Source organism: Aythya marila (genome assembly GCF_965140915.1).
Source record: "Aythya marila genome assembly, chromosome: 7".
Lineage (NCBI taxonomy): Eukaryota > Metazoa > Chordata > Aves > Anseriformes > Anatidae > Aythya > Aythya marila.
Window position 1 is genome coordinate 30,137,336 of NC_139048.1, and position 19,801 is coordinate 30,157,136.

At 39.4% G+C, this 19,801-nt stretch overlaps 1 protein-coding gene across 5 annotated transcripts in view; it reads left to right on the plus strand.

The window, feature by feature from the left end:
* The window catches only part of PRKG1 (protein kinase cGMP-dependent 1), a 467,251-nt gene that overhangs the window by 362,676 nt on the left and 84,774 nt on the right, over window positions 1-19,801 (plus strand). For all 5 annotated transcript variants that reach the window (XM_082764357.1, XM_082764356.1, XM_082764358.1 and 2 more), the window contains one exon: window positions 17,255-17,320. In XM_082764357.1, coding sequence (XP_082620483.1) covers window positions 17,255-17,320 — 66 coding nt within the window. The remainder of the gene's footprint in view (window positions 1-17,254; window positions 17,321-19,801) is intronic.

The following is a 19,801-nucleotide window of genomic DNA, read 5'->3' on the forward strand; positions in this document are numbered from 1 at the left end:
CTTAATGCCCAAGCACCGTTGCCAGAGAAATGATATCTCCATCTTCGGCTACAACTGAATTACCGTAGCTTCATCCCGAAAGCTATGATTGCAAAAAGACCAGAGCTGGAAAGGAAGTTTTGTCACGTGCCTTCATGTGGTCCTCAGGTAGGCTTTTAAGACTGCTCAAATGATTTGGTTGGACGTCCTGAAGAGGACATGCTATAGTCGCTTGGCCACCTTCACCTCCTCACACACTGTGCTCGATTTACACTTTAGATTGAATTAGCAAAGTGATCATCACTGGCATGTACTGTGGGATGTTTGGCGAGATGTCAGCGAATCCAGCCATGATGAGATCAGTACAATTACAATGTTTTAAGCCACATAATGTTCCACACGCGAGTCAGTAGCACAGGATAACAGAGATATTTATCTCTTTTTCCTCTTCACCCTTAAAAGACTGTATAATGAATGATTTCAGCTGACTATCTGTAGTGTAACTCCTAAATGCATTCTCGCAGCTGTTCTGCCTTTATTGGATTTCCCTTCCTAACCAGATGGATTCCCCAAGGGACAGCAGAAAGCAGAGGCTCTGTACGAGTTTCTCTGCTAAAAAGGCAGAGCAGAGACTGCGTCAGATAATAGCCTACAAGTGCTTGACTCTCAAGTATTCTGTACGCCCCAATGCTGCCCATAATCCCTCTGTTTCCCTGAAGCAATAAGAAAAGCTGATTAAAATTAATAAAGAGAGTGTTTTTTTTCAAAATATCTCAGCCTGCCTGCATGCTCCCATGGTTTAGTAATTGATGTTTTGTGCTTTCAAGTGTTAACACCTGGGTGAACAGCTGATGAGAGGATAGCACTTCTTATGGGTTTATAGGCAGGCTTCCCAAGTTTACCTGCTACGCTCTCTCATGCTACCTGCTTTTTGAAAAATAAGACTTCAGTTTCTGCCTTGCGACTGACTTGTATCTAATTGACCAGGCCAGATGCAGTCATTAGAAAGGGCAAAGGAAATTTTGTTTGCGTGGCTTTTGTTAGCTGTTATTTGTGAGTCTTGATAAGTGCTGTTTATCAGAAAATGTGGTACATTGTCTTTCATCTTTAGCAGAATGCTAATAATACTTAGCTTTCCTATGCGTTTCACCAACACGTGGCTTTAACAAGGGTGTTAAAAAGAATACCAAGGGATTCAGATCAGGTTTGCAAGGAATGTATCAGAATTTCACATCTTCAGAAAACTAATTGAGCAGAAATTCTATTCCCATGGAGACTGATGTCTTGAGAACACCTAGTGGTACTAGTACTGCCAAGCAAAATCCATATTGAATATTAATATATTAGTGCATATTAATACAGTAGTAAGAATATGTGTAAATAAATGTAACTCTGGGCTTCCAGATTACTTCTGCAGGCCCTTAATGGGTCTTAGACTACTGTATTCAAAAGTACTCTCTATAATTTCACCATTGGCTTCACTTTTATAAGTTAGGTTTCTAGACTTGCCACGGCTCTCATTGTTGCAGGTAAAATGAAAGTTGGAGGTAGATTTAAAAATTAAAAATAAAAGAATAAAAATGATTTTGTGTAGGGTTTACATGTATAGGTTATAGGAGACGACATAGGCTTCAATGTAGTAAAAAAGTACAATGTAATCCTTGTCCTAGTTGTTTTATAAAGTTCTATGAGAGTTAGGAAAAATGATACCCATAAATTACAAGTGTAGCCTATTTAAAATTCTGTTCTGCTCAGCAGTGGTTTACTGGCATTTGAGCTAAATAATGATTGTAGTGAAGAAAGCCTAGGTAATCCTTCTGTTACTGAATACTTATAGAAAAGATTTCTTTTTCTTGTTCTGTAGCTGCTATTACTGAAACAGTGGAATTTATGCAACTAGATACGACAACAAACCATAAGCAACCCCCCTGCAGTTTGCCTCAGATAGAATTTGGGCATAAAACCTGATACTTCTTGAACTTTATCCCTTTCCAGCTCTGGATAGATACAGTTTTCTTCACATATATTGAAGTAAAATGCAGGTTAGTGTTAAAAGAATTTAAAATGGTTAGATCCTTACCTGCTTTGCTTAATCATTTTATTTAAGCTTAGACTCGTGTTTCTTCTTCATCTAACCCTATTTTTAAAACTTTGCATTTGTAATCAAATTTAAATAAGAGGTGTCCCATTTTAGCACTAGAGATGGTTTAACACTGATCCATAGAGGCATTTTACCCCATCAGAGGAGGAGCTTGGACTCTCCTTGGTTACATCCTTGCACAAGTCCCTCAGCTCTCCAGGTCTTATGGCTTCATTTCAGACCCATCTGTCCTTTCAGGTTCAGATTTGAATTACAAATGCTTTATATACTGGGGCAAGTCTGCCTCACCTGAAGGGGGAAGTCTTCACTTGGTTTATTTAAAGCCATGTAATGCATTAGGGCTGTTCCATGGGACAGTGGCATACAGAGGATTTTGCCCTAAATGCAGGTAGTGACCATCCAAGAAACAGTCTGTGGACTGAGGGGCTGAGAAGCTGCAGTCCTGCAAGGCAATGCCTCTATGTGCTGGAGGTGGGAAGGAAGGGGAGCATAAATTTGCACCTGCTCATACTCACTGATGCAAGTAGTTCTAATATTTCCCATATTAAATGTCCTAGTCTTCAGATGTGATGTTGGAATTCATCACAATTTGCTTTTAAATACCTGCATGGCCGATCTAAATTAGAAAAAAAAAAGGAAAAGTATCTTGAAAGAGTATAATAGTTTTAAACTATGGCTGTAAGACATAAGGTAATTGCTTAGATTTTTATTGTGCATTCCCTGGCACTCGCTGCTGAATCTTCCACCTTGATATTCAGGTGTTCATCAGTGTATGTCATATAAAACTAGCCCTTGAAGCAATAAAATCCATCTTATCAGAGTGGTACATGTTCATCCAGAACAAGAGCAGCTCCGCAGTTTGCCCCACCACCATGTTGAGAAGAGCTGGTATAACAAAGTGCTGTCAAGGCATGAGACTGTCACCACGATAAAGTGCCTAAGCTGTCAGATGTATTTTATGCAAGTTGTCAGAGTCCCTCAACCTGTTTTGGTGGAAAATGTCAGAAAAAAAGGCATGGAGGGAGCCACTGCAGGGTGCTGCCTCCGTGTCGGGGTATGGAGGGAAGGAGCTCCAGCTGCTTTCGTTGCCCATTAAAGCAATAGCAATATTCATCACCAAGATGTCGTCTAGCACAGGAGGCCAGGAATGAGGATCCATCACTTTCCTCCTGGGAATATGATAGGTGACAACCCTAATTGCTCTCTTAACACTTTTATCTTACTTCCAGCAACATAATTTCCTGTAGGTCAAATAAATGGCACCCCCACTGGGGCCAGAAACTAATTTGTTTCTTTTCATGTCAGTTTAGTTCCTTAGGTAGGATTTTCACAATGACAGAGAAGAGCTGTTCACAGACACTATTTGTAACTCTCTTAGAGGTATCAGTTGTAAAACTTAATTTAAATTTGTTTTTGTTTTTAAAAAGGCATTTTTATCAGCATAGTATACTTCTAGTGGTTGTAATACTCTCAAATAATAAATATGGATGATTAATCCTTTTATAAGAATGTATTACAATTTATTTTGATATTATTTTTACAGCTGGTATATAGAGCAGGCTCATGGAGAATCAAAAGTATTTGAGATGCTTGCCATCTGACTCCTTGTTTTTATTGAGATTTACTAAGGAAATAGATTATTGAAAATGAGATTCACATAATCTTGTGGTAGGGCTGTGTCAAGACCTATGTGCACGACATTGCTTAAGAGCAATAATCTTCATTGGTTGAAGATTAGTTTTAGTTTTTTGTTTGTTTGGTTGGTAGGTTGGGTTTTTTTGTTGTTGCTTTGTTTGTTTTTCAAGATTAGACTTTATTTTCAACAGTGCTACTGATGGAATTCAATTAATTATTAGAAATTTTATTTTTTCTGATCAAATGAAACTATAAACCAGAAGTTTGATGTAATACTTAAGTCAATGTTTTCCAAAATACTGTACATGTATGTTTTACTTTTACCACAGGAGCATAGAACAGCTCAGATCTGGAGTTAAACTGGTCCAATCTGTTCCTCAAAGCAAAGCCAACTTTTTTCTTCATGAAACAATCTTGTGACTGAAGTGGAATTGGACCTATTAACTATGAAGTTTTGGTTTGTTTTTGTCAATTTGTAATTTATTTATTTATTTACTATTATTTTACTAAATTTAGAGTAGACAGTAGACATGAGGTGGTTGTCACAGCTGACCCAGCTGTGCCTGCAGGCCAAGGTGAAAGTGTAGGACAAGGGAACCACAGCAGATATAATCTATCTGGGTGTGAATACAAGGTTTTATTGGCAGCAGATGCAGAAATGAAACAGCATGAGGCAGAGACTAGCGAAAGAACAGTAGAATAAGTATGAACCAGGTAGTATGAAGAGTTCTCACTATGCTGGAGTAGAATCCAGTAGAGATCCTTAAGCAAGGTCTTACAACTAATTCTGCTTAATTACCATCATTTAACAATGTCGGTATTAGGCTGATACCATTAATTCAGGAGGCACTGTTCACAGGCAGCAAAGATCAAGGGTGTCGTACTGAAGGAACTGGGTCACGTATGTCTGAAGAGTCAATGTGCTTAAAGGCTAGCATACACGAGTTTGACTACAACTCAAGTTGGGCATGGAGAAAGGGATTGAATCCCAGTCTCGACTGCAAAAATTGCGTGTGAGCCACCAGTTTGATGAAGCAGTGAAATGGCAAGTACTGTTCTAGGTGACATCAAAAGAGGTTTATTCAGGGAGGAAAGGATGATGTTGTACTGTTGTACAAAACCCCAGTGAGATGTAACTTAGAGTATTCCAAATCACTGAGGACACACAAGCTCATGGAAAATGAACTCACGCTGGTATAGGTACAGAAAAGGACCAGAGACTAAGAGAGCCTAAGACAAAACCATAGGACACCTAGATTCATTTATGTCAGCAAAATAAAATCTGAGAAACTTTTTGGGCTTTCTAGGTGAATATATAAAAAAATATATTTTTTTTCCTTGCAAACTGTATTTTGGTCCAGGAACAATTATATTTAAGCTTGCTCTGAGTAAATTTAGACTCAGAAACAGAAAAAAGCACCTGACCATGAGAGAAATGAGTTCTGAATGCATCTTCAATGGCTATACTGGTAAAAATGATTTTGATTTAAATTTGGAAGTTTGTGAATGGTACTATATGGCATTTCTGAAATGGCAGGAATGTTGACTTTGCTGTCCATTAAAATAACTGAGCTTCCATGACATTCAGGAAATTCCTGAATGATCCAGGGGATGTCCCAGAGCCAAAAGTGAGGGTCCCCAGGAGATGGTACTATTGTATTCCAGCTTCAGAATTCAGAGAAATCAGCTCTGGTGGAAGTCTCTGTTCAGTCCCACCTCCACAGACCCAAAAATCAAAAGCAACTGAGTCTCAGTTTGAGATCCAGTTCTATATACTAATGGAGTCAATAAAAATGCATATGTCTACTTTTCTTGACAGTAAAGAACCATTGCATTACCATGCCTTAATACAGTGAAGAGAGAGAAAGTAAACTCAGTGTTCAATTAAATGTTTTATCCTAGAAAATCATGGAACATTTCTGCTAGAAGACTGTAAGATACAAAAAGAAATAAATCATGATATGCTATACAAAACCTTTTACATGAAAATGAATGATAAAATAATTGAAGGCAGTGGTCCAATTTCTCCCACTTTAACTAAGCAACTATGAAAACTAGAATGTAAGTTAACTTATGGTGTAATGTTGTTACAATACAGCTTTCTACACATGTAAAAAGAATAAAACAACACAGCTGGAGACAGGATATCTCCTGAATGCAGAGGCAGCCACACCTGGACTAATATAAGCTGTAAGAAATCCAAAACCATTATTCTTAATACAAGATGTAAGAAAGACAAAACCATTATTCTTTATGGGCATTGGTGAGTGCCTAGTTGTCATGTCCTCTGGTTTTAGAGTATTTGAGCCTGAATGCACTCAGACAAGTGGAGACAGTCGTTACCAGCTACAAAGCACCATGTGTACTTCTAGTGCAATTCAGCTTTCAGACATGGCTAATCATTTCCTACTGAAATAGATTTAGAAAAATAAATACATCCACCACCGCAGTAATTAGCATTAACTACATAAATGTAAAATGTCATGCAAATGAAGATAGGTGCTGTACAGCTGCCTTGCTTCGAAGAGCAATGAAATACTCTGTATCACCATGCAAGGAGACAGCACATCTTTCCACTAACTAAACTCTGGAGAGACTTTTAATCTGTGAAGAAGTCATCAGATCAGATGGGACTGCATAATGTATCAGTAACTTAGGAGTTATATTTGTTTTAAGTTGTGATGTATTCCTCTGTTGTCATTGTTACTGAAAGAAAACTGTAAATACTGCCTTGAAACAAATTTCCCTCTGCTCACCAAGGCTGGGTGTAGGTGGAGCATAAAATCTCATTTGGCTTGCTCGAAGTTTTTGGTTTCTTTTCAGGCTGCAGCAAATCGATTTTTCAGATTTTTCACTTTATTTTCTAAGGCTCCACTATGTTGCCCTCCAGACATTACGTAACTGGCTTTGGTTTTTTGATGTTTGTTTTGTGTTTTAATAAGTATATTAATGGATTTTTAATAAGTATAATGGAGTTTTAATAAGAATATTAATGGCATATTCAAGCTTTCATGAGCAACGCTTTTCAAAGCATACCATCTCTTCCTTTTTGGTACTAGTAGAATTGTTTGTTCAATGAATGCTTTCTAACAGGTAAAAAATAAGAAATTTTATTTTGTGACAATGAAATGTGTTAGAAATGCAGCCTTTGCAAAGCTTGGCAGGTTTTGCAATTCGTCAGTGGTTGCTTAAAAGATGAAATCAGGAGGGAGCATCTAAGAGAAGGGTGGATTTCCAGTTCCAACTTGACAGCTTTGAAAGACAAGATGGGGCTGAAAGCTCGGCTGCGTGTAGGCCAGCGCAGGTGGTTTTGGATGAGGCTATGCGGTCACCTGAAGTGAGTACAATGCCGTCTTGGTGCCAAAGCGGCTAACCCTGAGCTTCCCTGTTCCTTCCTGGCCACTGCTCCCCTCCTCTAGCACTAGTGGCTATTGGGCAAGTCACACTGACCTAAGTGAAAACCAAGCCTCCAAAACGTTTGATTTATCATAGATCTCTTTAAAGTGATCAGAGAGCTGCACTCTTGGGCAAACTGTAATATCTGCTCTATCACTGTGTGCACCCAAGTGAGGAAATAAGACTGGAAGAAATGAACGGCTTCGTGTCTTTACTGATGATAAATTTTGCCCATAATTTTCCCTCCTATTCTATTACCATCATAAAATAACAACAGAACAAGGAATTGAGTAGGCAGACCAAACCACAGCCCCACCTGCTTGTCAGTGCTGCAGCCCAGGATGCAGCAGGGGATGCTTGGTCTGATTCTGCGGGAGTTACGCTGCCACAGGGGAGCAGAGCCTGGCAGTGTGCAGCACCGTGGACTGACAGAGTCCTTCCAACTCTGCAGGCTGACAGAGTCCCTGCAACTCCTCTGCGTGCAGCCAGCACCTGCTGCAGCCTGCTGAAGGTTGGTTCAGGTCTCCCTGTGTTGCAACGCTGAGCAGAGCTCACATGAAAGCGCAAGCTGCATGGGAAGCGCAGACTGGTAGGGTCTCAAAAGAGCTAATTGCATCAGTGGGAAGCTTTGAGAAGTTTTTGGAGGATACTGATTTCTCGCTGGAGCCCTGCTAGCTAGTCTGGAAGCTATCTGTGAAACATTGCTTAATGAGACGTGAAAAGGCTGCTGAAGAAAAAGCAGCAGCGAGTGTCTCCGAGCTCCCTTCCTGCTTGGCCACATCTGATGTATTCACATCAGCAGGCGCCAGTGTGGTTCTTCGCATCATTAACCGTTGGTATTCGGGATATTAATTTTCTTGTTCTAGTTCAAGATGAGGTGTTTGGACCCTTTCTGCTATTGCCTGTGCTGCTTTTGTTCCCCTTACTGGTGTGACACTCCATGCAGCAAACAGGAGAAAGGGTTTGCTGTAATTAGCCAAGCTCCTTCGGAGTGGAACCAAATGCTGAGCTGGGTGCTGGCATCCGGGTGCTCCCACACTCCCAGGCACAGGGAGGAGATGTCCAAGGTCCAGGGTCCACCCAGGTTGCTGCCAGCAGGAGCAGAAGAGACAGAGGCAGGGCTGCAAACAAGGTTACAGAATCAGGCATGGAGAGGTGGGGCTGGACACAAGCTATCTACATTGTAAATCCAAGGTCCAGCCTAGAAATAGTGCCAGAGATGAGGCGAGCCAGCTGTACCTACAGCTGAGGGTCCCAGGCTGAGCTGCAATGGGGCTCCTGGACCATGGAGGGAAGTTGTGGGGTGGAGGTTCCGGGTGAGGCTGCTCAGGGCCATTAAAAGCCCATTGGTGTATGCAGGGCAATGGCAAACTGTACTTTGTGAATATAAATTTGACATCAATTAGAACAGCTGGGTACTGTAGAAGAAAGTCAAAGGATCTGTGGGGTGACAGTGGATGCAGTGAATTTGGCCTGCAGAAGTGAAGAAGAGGTGGGTGGACCTGTAGTAGCATGGGGATGAAGGCAAAATTGGCATGGTCACCGGGGCAGAGGTACCCAGATCCTCTGGTATGGTTCCACCGGTATCTACTGGTATAGTCTGTTTAAAAAAAAAAAAAAAAAAAGTGAATTCACAATAAATCCTTTAAAATATATTCTCAACTGAAGGAAGCCCTTATTTACTGAAGACAGGCCAGGTATCCTTGCTCTGAGACATGGTTTCGATATACAAATAGCATCACTTATTACACCAGCATGACAAAGAACATTTATCCCAGTACTCTGAATGTACAAAGAAGCTGAGCAAGAAAAGGAACATAACAGTCATAGGAGGGAGAAGTCACTGAAGGGAGAAAAAGAAAAAGAATAAAAACAGCTATTTAAAGACCTCCACCTGTAAGGAGGAGTTTAGATGCACTTTTTCCCCAGTAATTTTATTGAAGAATATTCTGTGTTAACATGGGGCTTGAGCTAGAAGGATGGCAAATAGTGATGCTGGCCCATTGTCCAAGTGGCACAGTTAAGGATAATATGATCCTTGCCTCTGCAGCAATGACAAGCCCGTGGCTTTATGAACATGCCAACCCTGTAAGTACGTTAGGCCAAAGTAATGCAGCATGGTCAATTCTTGAAGAGAAGCCAGCTGCCAGTTTTGTTACTGCAGAGGCTAATTGCTGGCTCCATAATCTAATGCACCTCGTTTAGGCTGTGCTTCATTAGTTTACCCACTTATGAAATACGCTTGCAAATATTATCATATACCTTAGCTGTTCCTGAGGTTTAATTGTGATCATGCAAAGCTCTTACATGTTTTTAAATGACATTATGTAAGCTCAGAGTCGATTTTGTTAATGTGTAATAGATACAACTCAGTGCTTTAACTCTCAGATCACAGTTTGATTTAGTTTTAATGTAACTGTTTTCAGCAATAATGACAAAATAGTAACTTACTGCTCAGGAAAAGCGCACATATGTTAAATTAGTCATGTCAGAGGTCATAGATTATTTCCTGAGTACTTAGCCATTATCAATTATAGATTAAATACAGTGAGAATATACTGAAAATGATAACATCATTAATGCTGTGACCCATGTGATTCCTAACTTTTTCATATTGTTGCAGCGAAGATTACTATGCAGAGAGAAGTTAGTAGAAGAACCTGATTATGCCTCTCAGCAAGGGGAAAAGGCTCATGCTGACTGTCAAAATAGTTGGTACTGCTAGATATATGCCAGCTTCTTGGTAATCAAATGGTAGTGAGAACTTTTTTTTCTGCTTTCAGAACACGAGGCACGCATACCCTTCTCTTCTCAGAATAGTTTGCAGCTGACAAAATCCCTTCTTGGTTTCCTGAATCGTTGGCAGCTTTAAATAGTGTATATAAATGCAAAGGTGGCTAGCAGGGGCCAATTTCAAACCAACTTTTAAAAATGCTGCAGAAGATCTCTGTGTTGTTAATACTTGCCCTCTGCATTTTCTCATTTGTTTTCCAAGCGGCAGGAATAGCTTCCTTGGGGCTGAAGAAGCTCAGCAATGCAAGGTCCACATCAGCTCTGTTTCAGAGCCCTAAGATCGCAGGGCTCACTGATGGGAGTCAGTTAGGTACAGCATGGTATTGATGAGCTTCCTAGGAACTAGCTTGAACTAATTGCAACTATTGAACTACCTTGTGCAAATTATACATGTATTGCAGAGGATGCAGGAAGTAATTGCAGTTTAAGGCAGGTGGTGATGATTAGAAGACGCCTACCAGCTTTCCCTCCCAAGGTAATCAGGCAGGCTGGAAAGGAAGGTGTTTCACATGGATGGTGCCTTTCATAGTGCCTCTGCTTTAATTAATGCTATTTTGGGCTATATTTATCTGCATTGTAGCTCTTCATATGGGCAAAGGTAATGATAATGTAACGCTTGCTAATTTAGCAGATTTAGTATACCAGATGTGTAATTGAAGTAAGAGCAGCCATGTCTCCAGAAGTTTTTTCTGCCTGTAGAACCAAATGTTCACAAAACAAATTAATTTTTCTCATTTTCATATAGTAATCAGGTGTAGGGTAGTGAAATGGCTTGCTCAGGGCTGGAGTTTAGGTATTGGCAGGGCAGGCAGGGGAACAGTTCAGTCCAGTGCAGTTTTTGTACAGTAGCTGCTTCTCAAAACAAATGTGATTACAAAAATCAGATTCTCTCTTATAATGAGAACATTTGCTTTAATACCAAATTAGATGGCATTTTATGTAAGCTGGACTTGATTTCTGTATCATTCATGAAGGTAAAAAGAACGACAAGCCCTTCAAGCATTTTAATTCTCATGAAATAACATCCACCATTAATATGAGCCAGAAAATAACTGTCAGACCTTGCACACCATCCTGAAATTATTCCAGCACATTGTTAGTTGTTTTGAGTTACAATTTGGTATAATTGTAGCAGCCATTATGAGGAGTTCTATGTGCTTTTGGAAGTGTCGGTGCAGTAAAGACAGAACAGATTTTTTGGGGCCAGCAGAGTCTTGAGTAACCTGTTCACCGTCACTGAGTCCTCAAATTTATAAATATTAGAATAAGTTACCAGAAAGGACTCTCTCTTTTCTGTGGGAGTCACTGGAAGAATAAATAGATTTTAGAAACAGGAATCCAAGGAAAGTTAACAAAACAAATTATTAAAAAGGGCTGGTACGTTCTCTAGCCTAGTTGGGGAGCTTTTATTCAATAACTTCTATGAAATAAAAGACCCGTAAATAGTATTTTTAAACTACATTGACTGAACCAAGATGTTGATCTGTAAGAAGTGCTTTCTTTTCTCAGTAGATATATAACCTAAATTACACAAAAATGTGTATTGTATGTATGGTGCCGTGCATATGTCTTGATAAGTGCCTTCAAATTTTGGTACCTTGAAGCAAATCCTCTTGGCTATTATATTTCATTCCTTTTATAAAAGGTGAGGCTTTAATGCCTTTTCTTGCTGCAAAAATGGGGATTTTCATAGCATAACTCTTTTCAAGGGAAGCTTTTTAAGTTTGTATGTTTTACTAGGCTTTGTAGTGGAGTTTCTTTATTTGGCTACTATCTGATTTATGCTTGTAAATGTAAGGCAAGTGTTTTGTATAGACATAGCCATTTAAGAGGAAAAATCATGCCAAGGTTTTCTTACAAGAAACTGCTTTCTTCTGTAGACATTTGTGGAAATACCTGACACTACAAGTTTTAGATGTTTAATAGGTCACATTACATTTATTGTTTCCAGTAAAATATTTTTATTGTCCAAACCAATGGCAAATGTCTACCACGTCCTCAGAAAGCCGAAGTGTTAGGAAACCAAACCCCAGTCTACAAGGGGCCTTTTTCTGATTTGGGATCAATTCCTAAATCCGTGTAACTAATAAAGACCATGGCTTATACTCTTAATTGTGCTGCGCCATATTACAGTTCTGTAGAGCTACACTGACTTTGTTTCAGAGGTGGCTACCAAGAAAAAATAGGAAAGAGTGTGCAGAGCGACATAAACTGTAACAACGGAGGGTACCGCAAAATCAACCTGTCTTTTTGCTGCTAATCTGTGTAAAGTTATCACCTCGTTCCCAAGGTTAGCCCTAATTCTTTAGATGGAACCACCTACAGGTGACATTGCTCTTGCTCAGGCTGTATCTCCCAGGAAGAACCATGGACTGTCGATCTAAATGGGCTCGTAGACTGCCGAAAAGCTATTGGCTATAGCAATGTGTGTAAATGTAATTATTTTTAATTTTTCTCTGAAACTGACAGCAGCATCCCATTTTTCTTCGGCAAGTAACTGAAGGACCTTAGCTGCCCACCGAGCATTGATGGCTCAGCACCTGGCCCTGCATGGTTCCCTTGAGAAGCTGCCTCTGATTGGGAGAGGTCTGTGGTAGGGACCTCAAGTCCTGCGGGACTTTTGGAAATGAGTCTTCAGATCGTTGAAATGAGGTTCAAAGTGGTGTTAAAGAGGGCTTTCAAAGAAAAGATGAAAGAAAAAATTAGGTCTTCCCTGGTGGTTTTAAAAAATTTGCTACAGGGAAACTATTCGCAGGTCCCCAGTTTGCTGATATTCAAGCTCTTAAATGTTCTTTGCCGCTTCCAACCACAGCACGCTTGACCTTGTTATGGTATTTTTAATAAGCTTGATTTAAGGTTTTAGGACATGTCTGAAGTAGGTGAAAGGAAAAAATATTATGACTGAAACTGATTAACAACTTGAATTTAAGACTAATAAACTCATAAACCATCATCTCTAATGTCCCTGTATTATTTTGTTGGGTATTTTCTGATTACACCCTAACTTTAACATTGCAGGTAAAAACTGCCCTCACTGAATATTCTGAGAAGTACACGAATTTGGTGATCCTCTGAAAAGCAAGCCCTGGCTCTGTCCTTTAAGGAGACAGCTTTGCCTACCCACACACCTTAAAATGTCTCTCCTCTGTTTTACCTTGAAATTAATATTGAATGACAAAGTGCCAGTCAGGGGAAGAGCAGAAGAGGCTCAGCTGTAAACTTGATACTTCCAGTGTCAGCGTGCTCATGCCTCCTAACAAACCCTCTTCTGTGTGGGGTGGCTGCGTCTGGGGGGGGTTGGTCCCAAAGCTGGGTAGGCAGGGGGGCTCTGCTTGCAGTATCATGACCAACTTCTGGAAATAGCGAAGTGCAGGGATTCCTAAGCTTGGAACTGAAAGGTTCAAGCCAACGTAATAACATACTGCTGAATTAAACCTTCTAAATTGTAGTTTCCATTCATTTCAAGGATTGTATTGCCTTTCTTGAGTGGTGGTGTGTGGCAGGAGGTATGAGAGTTGGGACAGGACTCTGATGGAAGTAGGAAGCAATCACCTCAAAGATTTTAAAATCTAAGTTCAATTTTTATGATCAAAGTAGGTAGAACCAGATAACGGAGGCTGTCATAGGGCCCCATATGTAGTCTCTTATCAAAGCTCCCTTGTTTTCCATATTTGTATTTTCCAACACAGCTTTATAAATGCAGTGTATCAACACAGTTTTATCAGAAGGCTTTCCTGGAAACAACATCATAGCTCTTAAGTTGCTGACGGCATATCAGAATCAAAGCTGTTGAATCTTCTGGAGATACACATGGTGACAAATTATAACCAGGGAATACGTGTACATATTTCTTCTTCTAAATAATGCATGTATATTTTTTCCTCCTTTTACAATTTCAGAAGGCAGGAGGGAGGATTCCTTTGATCTTTGGGGGTAAAAAGATTTTTGATTTTTAGGAAACTGGTTAGCCTCAACAAAAATAAGCACAAGATTTGCTGTGTTGCATGATCTGCTGTGGTGCAGGATGTGCTCGATTACCACCTAATTCCACTGTGGGGTTAACGAGTGCCTACTGAAGCGGGGTGGTACAGAGTATCCTGCCAGGGCTTTTGGTAGTGCTGTTGGGATCTGTGCCTGCCTGTGTGCTGCCTGCACCTCTTTGTGGCTGCTCCCAAATACGCTCGGCTTGAATTTCCCAACAATGCACACTAGAAGTCCCCTGAGCAGCCGCGACCTTTTTCCAAGTCAAGAAGCTTGAAGCTGGAGGGGCTGTAAAATACCGGAGCTCGCCCAGAGGATAAAATATAGTAACTGGCTGGAAGAAAGCAGGCATTTTTCTGGGAGAAAATGGTGAAGGCAAACATCAGCAATGGATTATTCAGAGAGTGAAGGCACTTGCTCTGATGAAGATTGCTTTTTCTCTGGGAGCAGTGATGAGTACTCCTGTGATGAAGCCAAGAAAATATCTGAGTCAGTGCTCGCAAGCAATGCTTTCTAATAATTGCTTATTGCATTTAATGCCATTCACTTCAAATAATTACTTGTTGCATTTAATGTCATCTGCTGCAGCTGGCAGTCACCTTTTGCAATATAACCTTTAAATGTGTTCTGATCATTTGTTTTGCTGCAAAGGTCGTTGAGGTTACTTCCCAGGGGCATTGCAAGGCTCTAGGAATGCTTGTAATTTGTAAGGGTACAGTGAGAGTAGGCAGTGCTTAAAACTGTCTTGTATTTCATGGCTGATGCATGTAAAAGATTAATGTTCATGTAGAGTTGAAAATATGTTGACTTTCCTTCTGCTTCATCCTTCTGTTTCTAAGAACATGATTAGATTTTTAATCCTGCATGATGGGTAAACCTAATATGGGAGCTCACAAGGTTTATAAAACCACATAAAATCGATTTAGACTGGGGAAACATAAGGTTGTTCAGCAAAGCAGAAAATCATGGGACCCGGCACTTTCCTGACCCACCTCGGTCTTGTGAAATCAATTTTCTCCAGAGCAGGTGACAAGAGGGAGCCTGCACTATGGCAGTGACATATAGCCATGGCCACGAGCGGTACTAGACCCCCAGAAATCCAAGCTGGCTGGTGGCAGTCAGTCTGTTGGTCCTTTTGCTCAGTTTGGTGTTGTGCAGCAGGCACCTCTGCCTTTCCACTGGGACAGATGTGCCCCAGTGGTAGGAGCAGAAAGCTTCTGTGTGCAGGACAGGGGTCCTTCAGTGGTGGCAGCGTTGGGTTTGGTAGCCAGCTCCCAAGTGACTGCACAGAGGGTACACCTCAGAGCATCCCCTTTGGATTAATGCTTTCTCCCCATGTTTCTTTGTTACAGTTTCATTTTCTCCATGAGAAGTGCTGTGAAGGTGGGCATTTTAGGGCTGTTATGGGCATGCAAACTTATGGGGAGGTGGTTTTGCACCACGTAATTCATAAAAAAAATGTATTTTCCCTGACTTATCAGTTAATTCTGTGTGTGCTGAACATAAGGAAGCCTCAGAATCACATGACTTTCTGCATTATAGAAACCCTTACCATCCCTGTGACTCATGTTTGAGCTAAATAAAGCATCTTTTGGGAAAGAGCCTTCCTTCTACACTAATTTCATGCTGCTTAGACACATGTATTAAGTACAAGATAGCGGAAACCCTAACAGTTATTCGTGTATTTTAATCTGTAACATTAAAGTTTATTTAAAACATTTGAACTGAAGCAATAACACCTGTATTTTACTTGTCTATAATCTGAAAATAATTCTATAATGGTGGACTCTTTGTGACAGAAAGGCATCCTGCATAGTAAGACATGTTAAGTTTTAACTGGAATTAATGACAACCAAAAACCTTGCATACTTTTTAAATAAATTAATAATATATGAGCAAAAGTTGACTACATCAACTTAATGGAATATTAATTGTTATAATTTCTTATCCTTTCTATATTTACCAAATTTTTAGAAGTTAATAGAAATATTTGTATCACACTGTTAGGCTACTTTTTTCTACTTGTTTTAAATTACCATAATTTTGTTTATTGGCATGGATAAATTAGCATTAATGTACTCTAATTGAAAATAAGCTCAAAGAAAGTATTTGGATGTAGGATTGAGCATTAATGTTTACTTCAATTGTATTTCTGCTTGCTATGCTTTAAAGATAGTTTAAGGATAGTAAATTAAAGATAGCTTGAAAGTACTTAAAGTAAATTTAATTAACAATTAAAGAGAGAGTGCCTTTTCCTGTATGAGTGTTCATGTACTAAACTTCTTTTCACCATATTACTGCTTTAATACCTCCAGTCTTTAAACAGAGGAACAACTATTTCCAACAGCATTTTTAAATCTCATTTTCTACTTCAGTGGAAAGGAGCAGTGGTTTTCCAGTCTAAATTAATTAGATGTGTTTAAAAGAAGTGGATCTATTTTGCCTGTAATCCATTTACAGTTCATAGATGGTAAAATTTTGAGTGGTTTTGAATAAAGCAATGACCCTGTGTCTTGTGGATTTGGTTTGCCAACACAAAAAAATGCAATGACATTTAAACCACGATGAAGCACTAAACCAGTGTGATTAAAATGAAATAACCTCATATTTTTTTAGTTGGGGCTGACCATGACCAAGCTGTGTGTGGCAGGAGGAGGGAAAATACAAAATAATTGATAACAAAGATGCAGGTGCACAGAACCGATTTCTAAGCACGATGTTTCTGAGAAGCTGGTGAAAAGTAGCGGCACCATGGCAGTGCCTTTAAATGGCTTTGCTGAGCTAGTGCTGAAGCTACCTGGAAAATGGTTGAGAGAGGAGATTTATGCTGAGACCTTTCAACACCCTGCTCCTAATCTGACGCCCTTTGATAAGTTTAGTTCCAACCTGTGTGCTCAGAGAGCAAATGCCTGGTGCGTCCTGTAGCCTGCTCTAATGTCCTACTTGACTGCATGCTTCGCATTTCAGTGCTGACATGTTTCCCTCTGGACCGTGGCCCAGGTAGATAAAATGTAGACTTTGAGGAAGAAGGATGTAGCAGAAGTCTAAATGTTTGCAAATAAATCTATGCAAATGGATGATATTTTGATATATTTTGATAATAAGCATTTACATACACCATAAGATAAAAGATTTTGCCTAAGAAAAAAGCATGGGCTTATACATGGTTTGATGTCCTATTTACAAGGGGAACCTATTTCTGATTTTCTTCTCATGTGCGGTTTTTAGCTCTCACACACTTGAGGCCTGTACAGATGATGAACATCTGTCCAAATCAATATATGAAAAAAGTTGTGAAACCCAGAATTTTATTCTTGAAGTGCTTTAAGAATGAAATATATTTGTAAATATACTGTGTTTTTCTTTCAGGGAGGATGTCAGAACTGCCAACGTCATTGCAGCTGAAGCAGTAACTTGTCTCGTCATAGACAGAGAGTAAGTACATAGTTTTCCTGTCTTGTGGTGTTGTGTATCTTCAGTTTACACCATTTACATTTTTTTTTAACTAGAGCCCTAGAAAAAATTCTGTAGAGTTGTCATTTAATTTTGAGAAATACATTCACAATGTATTACATGTGTCCTTGATGAAGTAGAGAGAACATCCACCTAAATCAGTAAGACAAAATTCAATGATGACAAATGCAGAAAATTAAGATGTGCAGAAACACAAAATAGAAATAAATGGGGAAAGAGCATTACTGTGGAAACAGATCCAGGCGTTATGGTGGGACACAGATTGAGTTCGCATCAGCAAAATGTCATGAAAGAAATAAATCCTCTGGCAAATGTTAGGGAAACATGTTGTTATTCTTTTCCATGTGGGGTTGGATGGTCACTGTCCAAAGGACCCAGCTCTGCTTGAATCTTTGATGCTTCAGAGGTGGTAGATCAGAAGAGCAAAATAATGTCTTTCCTACTTTACATGGAAAAGTTGGAAGAATTTGTGATTTTAATCTTGACAAAAAATGCCTGCAGTCCAGTGAACAGTGATGCAAAGTTGACAGCTTCCTATGACTGCTGGGAGAGGGATAAAAAATAAAATAAAATAGCATTACCTTGAAAATCTAGTGTGACTCCTGGGATGGTTTTCCAGTTATGAGGGTTGTGAGGCACAGAAATGGACATCACAAGATACAGAGATGCCTCACACTAGAAAGCGAGCGTTAGCTGTGTGTCTTGTTACTGCATAGGGAAGACTGATTTTGTAATGGACAGTGCCACAAAAAAAGATCAGCTCGGAGTTCAGCTGTGACCTAAGTAAAATAAAACAAAAATCTGTTGTTAGGAATCCTTAAGAAAAAAAAAAAATACATCTATGATTTGCCTGGACTTTGCATGCTGCATGTTGTTCTTGCTACCTTCAAAATGGTATGTTAGACCCAAAAATTGTTTGGAGGAGGGTAAAAAGTATAATTAAAGGAGGGAATGGCTTCTGTTAGCAAGTAGGTTAAGACTTCATTGGGGAAAGAAGTGATAAAAGAGAATGTAGTACAGATCTGTGAATCAGGAGAGAGATTTTTAGGATGAATGGGATTGATTTTTCACTGCCTCCTCCAGAGCAAGAATCCAAAGATACCTACAGGAGGGAGGTAAAGGCCAAAAGGAGATGGCTCTTCATACAGGGATGGCTCATGGAGCTCCTTGCCATAGGAAAACAAGACGTTTGCAAGTGTTCAGAAAGAAAATAAATGTATTGGATTTATTAAATATGTAGGATCTACCGTTGGCTCTAGGGAGTCTCAGTTGTATCGATGTAAATATAAACGCTTGATCTGTTCTTGAACTCCTTCTCAGGTATATAGAATCTACACAAGACACACTCAAAGTTTGGCTGCTGGGTCAGGAGTGACCTCTGATTCATTCTTGTAGTCTGATGACATTAATAGGAGATGTCTCGTGTAGGGGTGATCTAAATACACTCAGTCCTGGTTTAATACAGGAGTTTCGTGTTCAGTTATCTTTTGAGACTTCCTCCAAACCTTTGTTTCCAAAAATCTAGTATTCTGTAGTGGCAGAACTGAGGAAGAATACTTCAAAAATCCTAGGTATCTTTAATGTAAGTTAATTTATGATCAATTAACAAAATAATGGTGTTCCTGTCAAAAACAGCTGGTGAACTTCAGGACTGTCAGTTGAGTAGCTTTCTTTTGCATATGCATGCAAGGTAGTCTGGCAGATAAATACATAATAACCCTTATCATTCTGTGGGGCAAGAAGAATCAACACAATTAAATATTTTAGTAAGCATTAATTCAGAGAAATATAAAACAAAGAGTCATTTCTGCATTTTTTTTCTGAACACTTCTGTGAGGGACATTTTTGGTTTGTACCATAAGATTTTAAAAATAAATAAATAACAAGCAATTCCTTCCAGATCATTTTTCAGACTGTTTGTTTGCTTGTCTAATGGGCCTTTTTCTCTGAACATAATGCCCTTGAAATAGTAAGGAAGCACAAGTTATATTTAACTGATGAAGCTGTAGTTAATCTATACCAGAGATTCTAGTAATGCTCGGCAATTAGTAGCAGAGTAACGCTATTTATAAGAATCCTATATATAGAGCAAGAAAAGTAATGCTATTTATAGCACTATTTATAGTTCAAGGATGACTGTCCTCTTTTCTGACCAGATCTGACTTTCTTGTCATAGCTTCTCTCTTAGATTATTGTTTTATGGGTATGTGGATAACTGTAGAAGCTAATTTTCAAATGGAGAAATTTTAATAAGACTTCTGTAAATTTGGAAAATTGTGTAGACACTGTTCGGTTAATGAGGAGAATAGCATATCTGTATATCTGGATACACTGAGTTATGAAAACGCTTGGTTTGCCACGGTGGTCAACATAAAGGTTAGCACTGAGCTATATGCTAGGCAGCAATGGAAACAGAAGGCAGCTGTGCTGACAGTTGAAAGT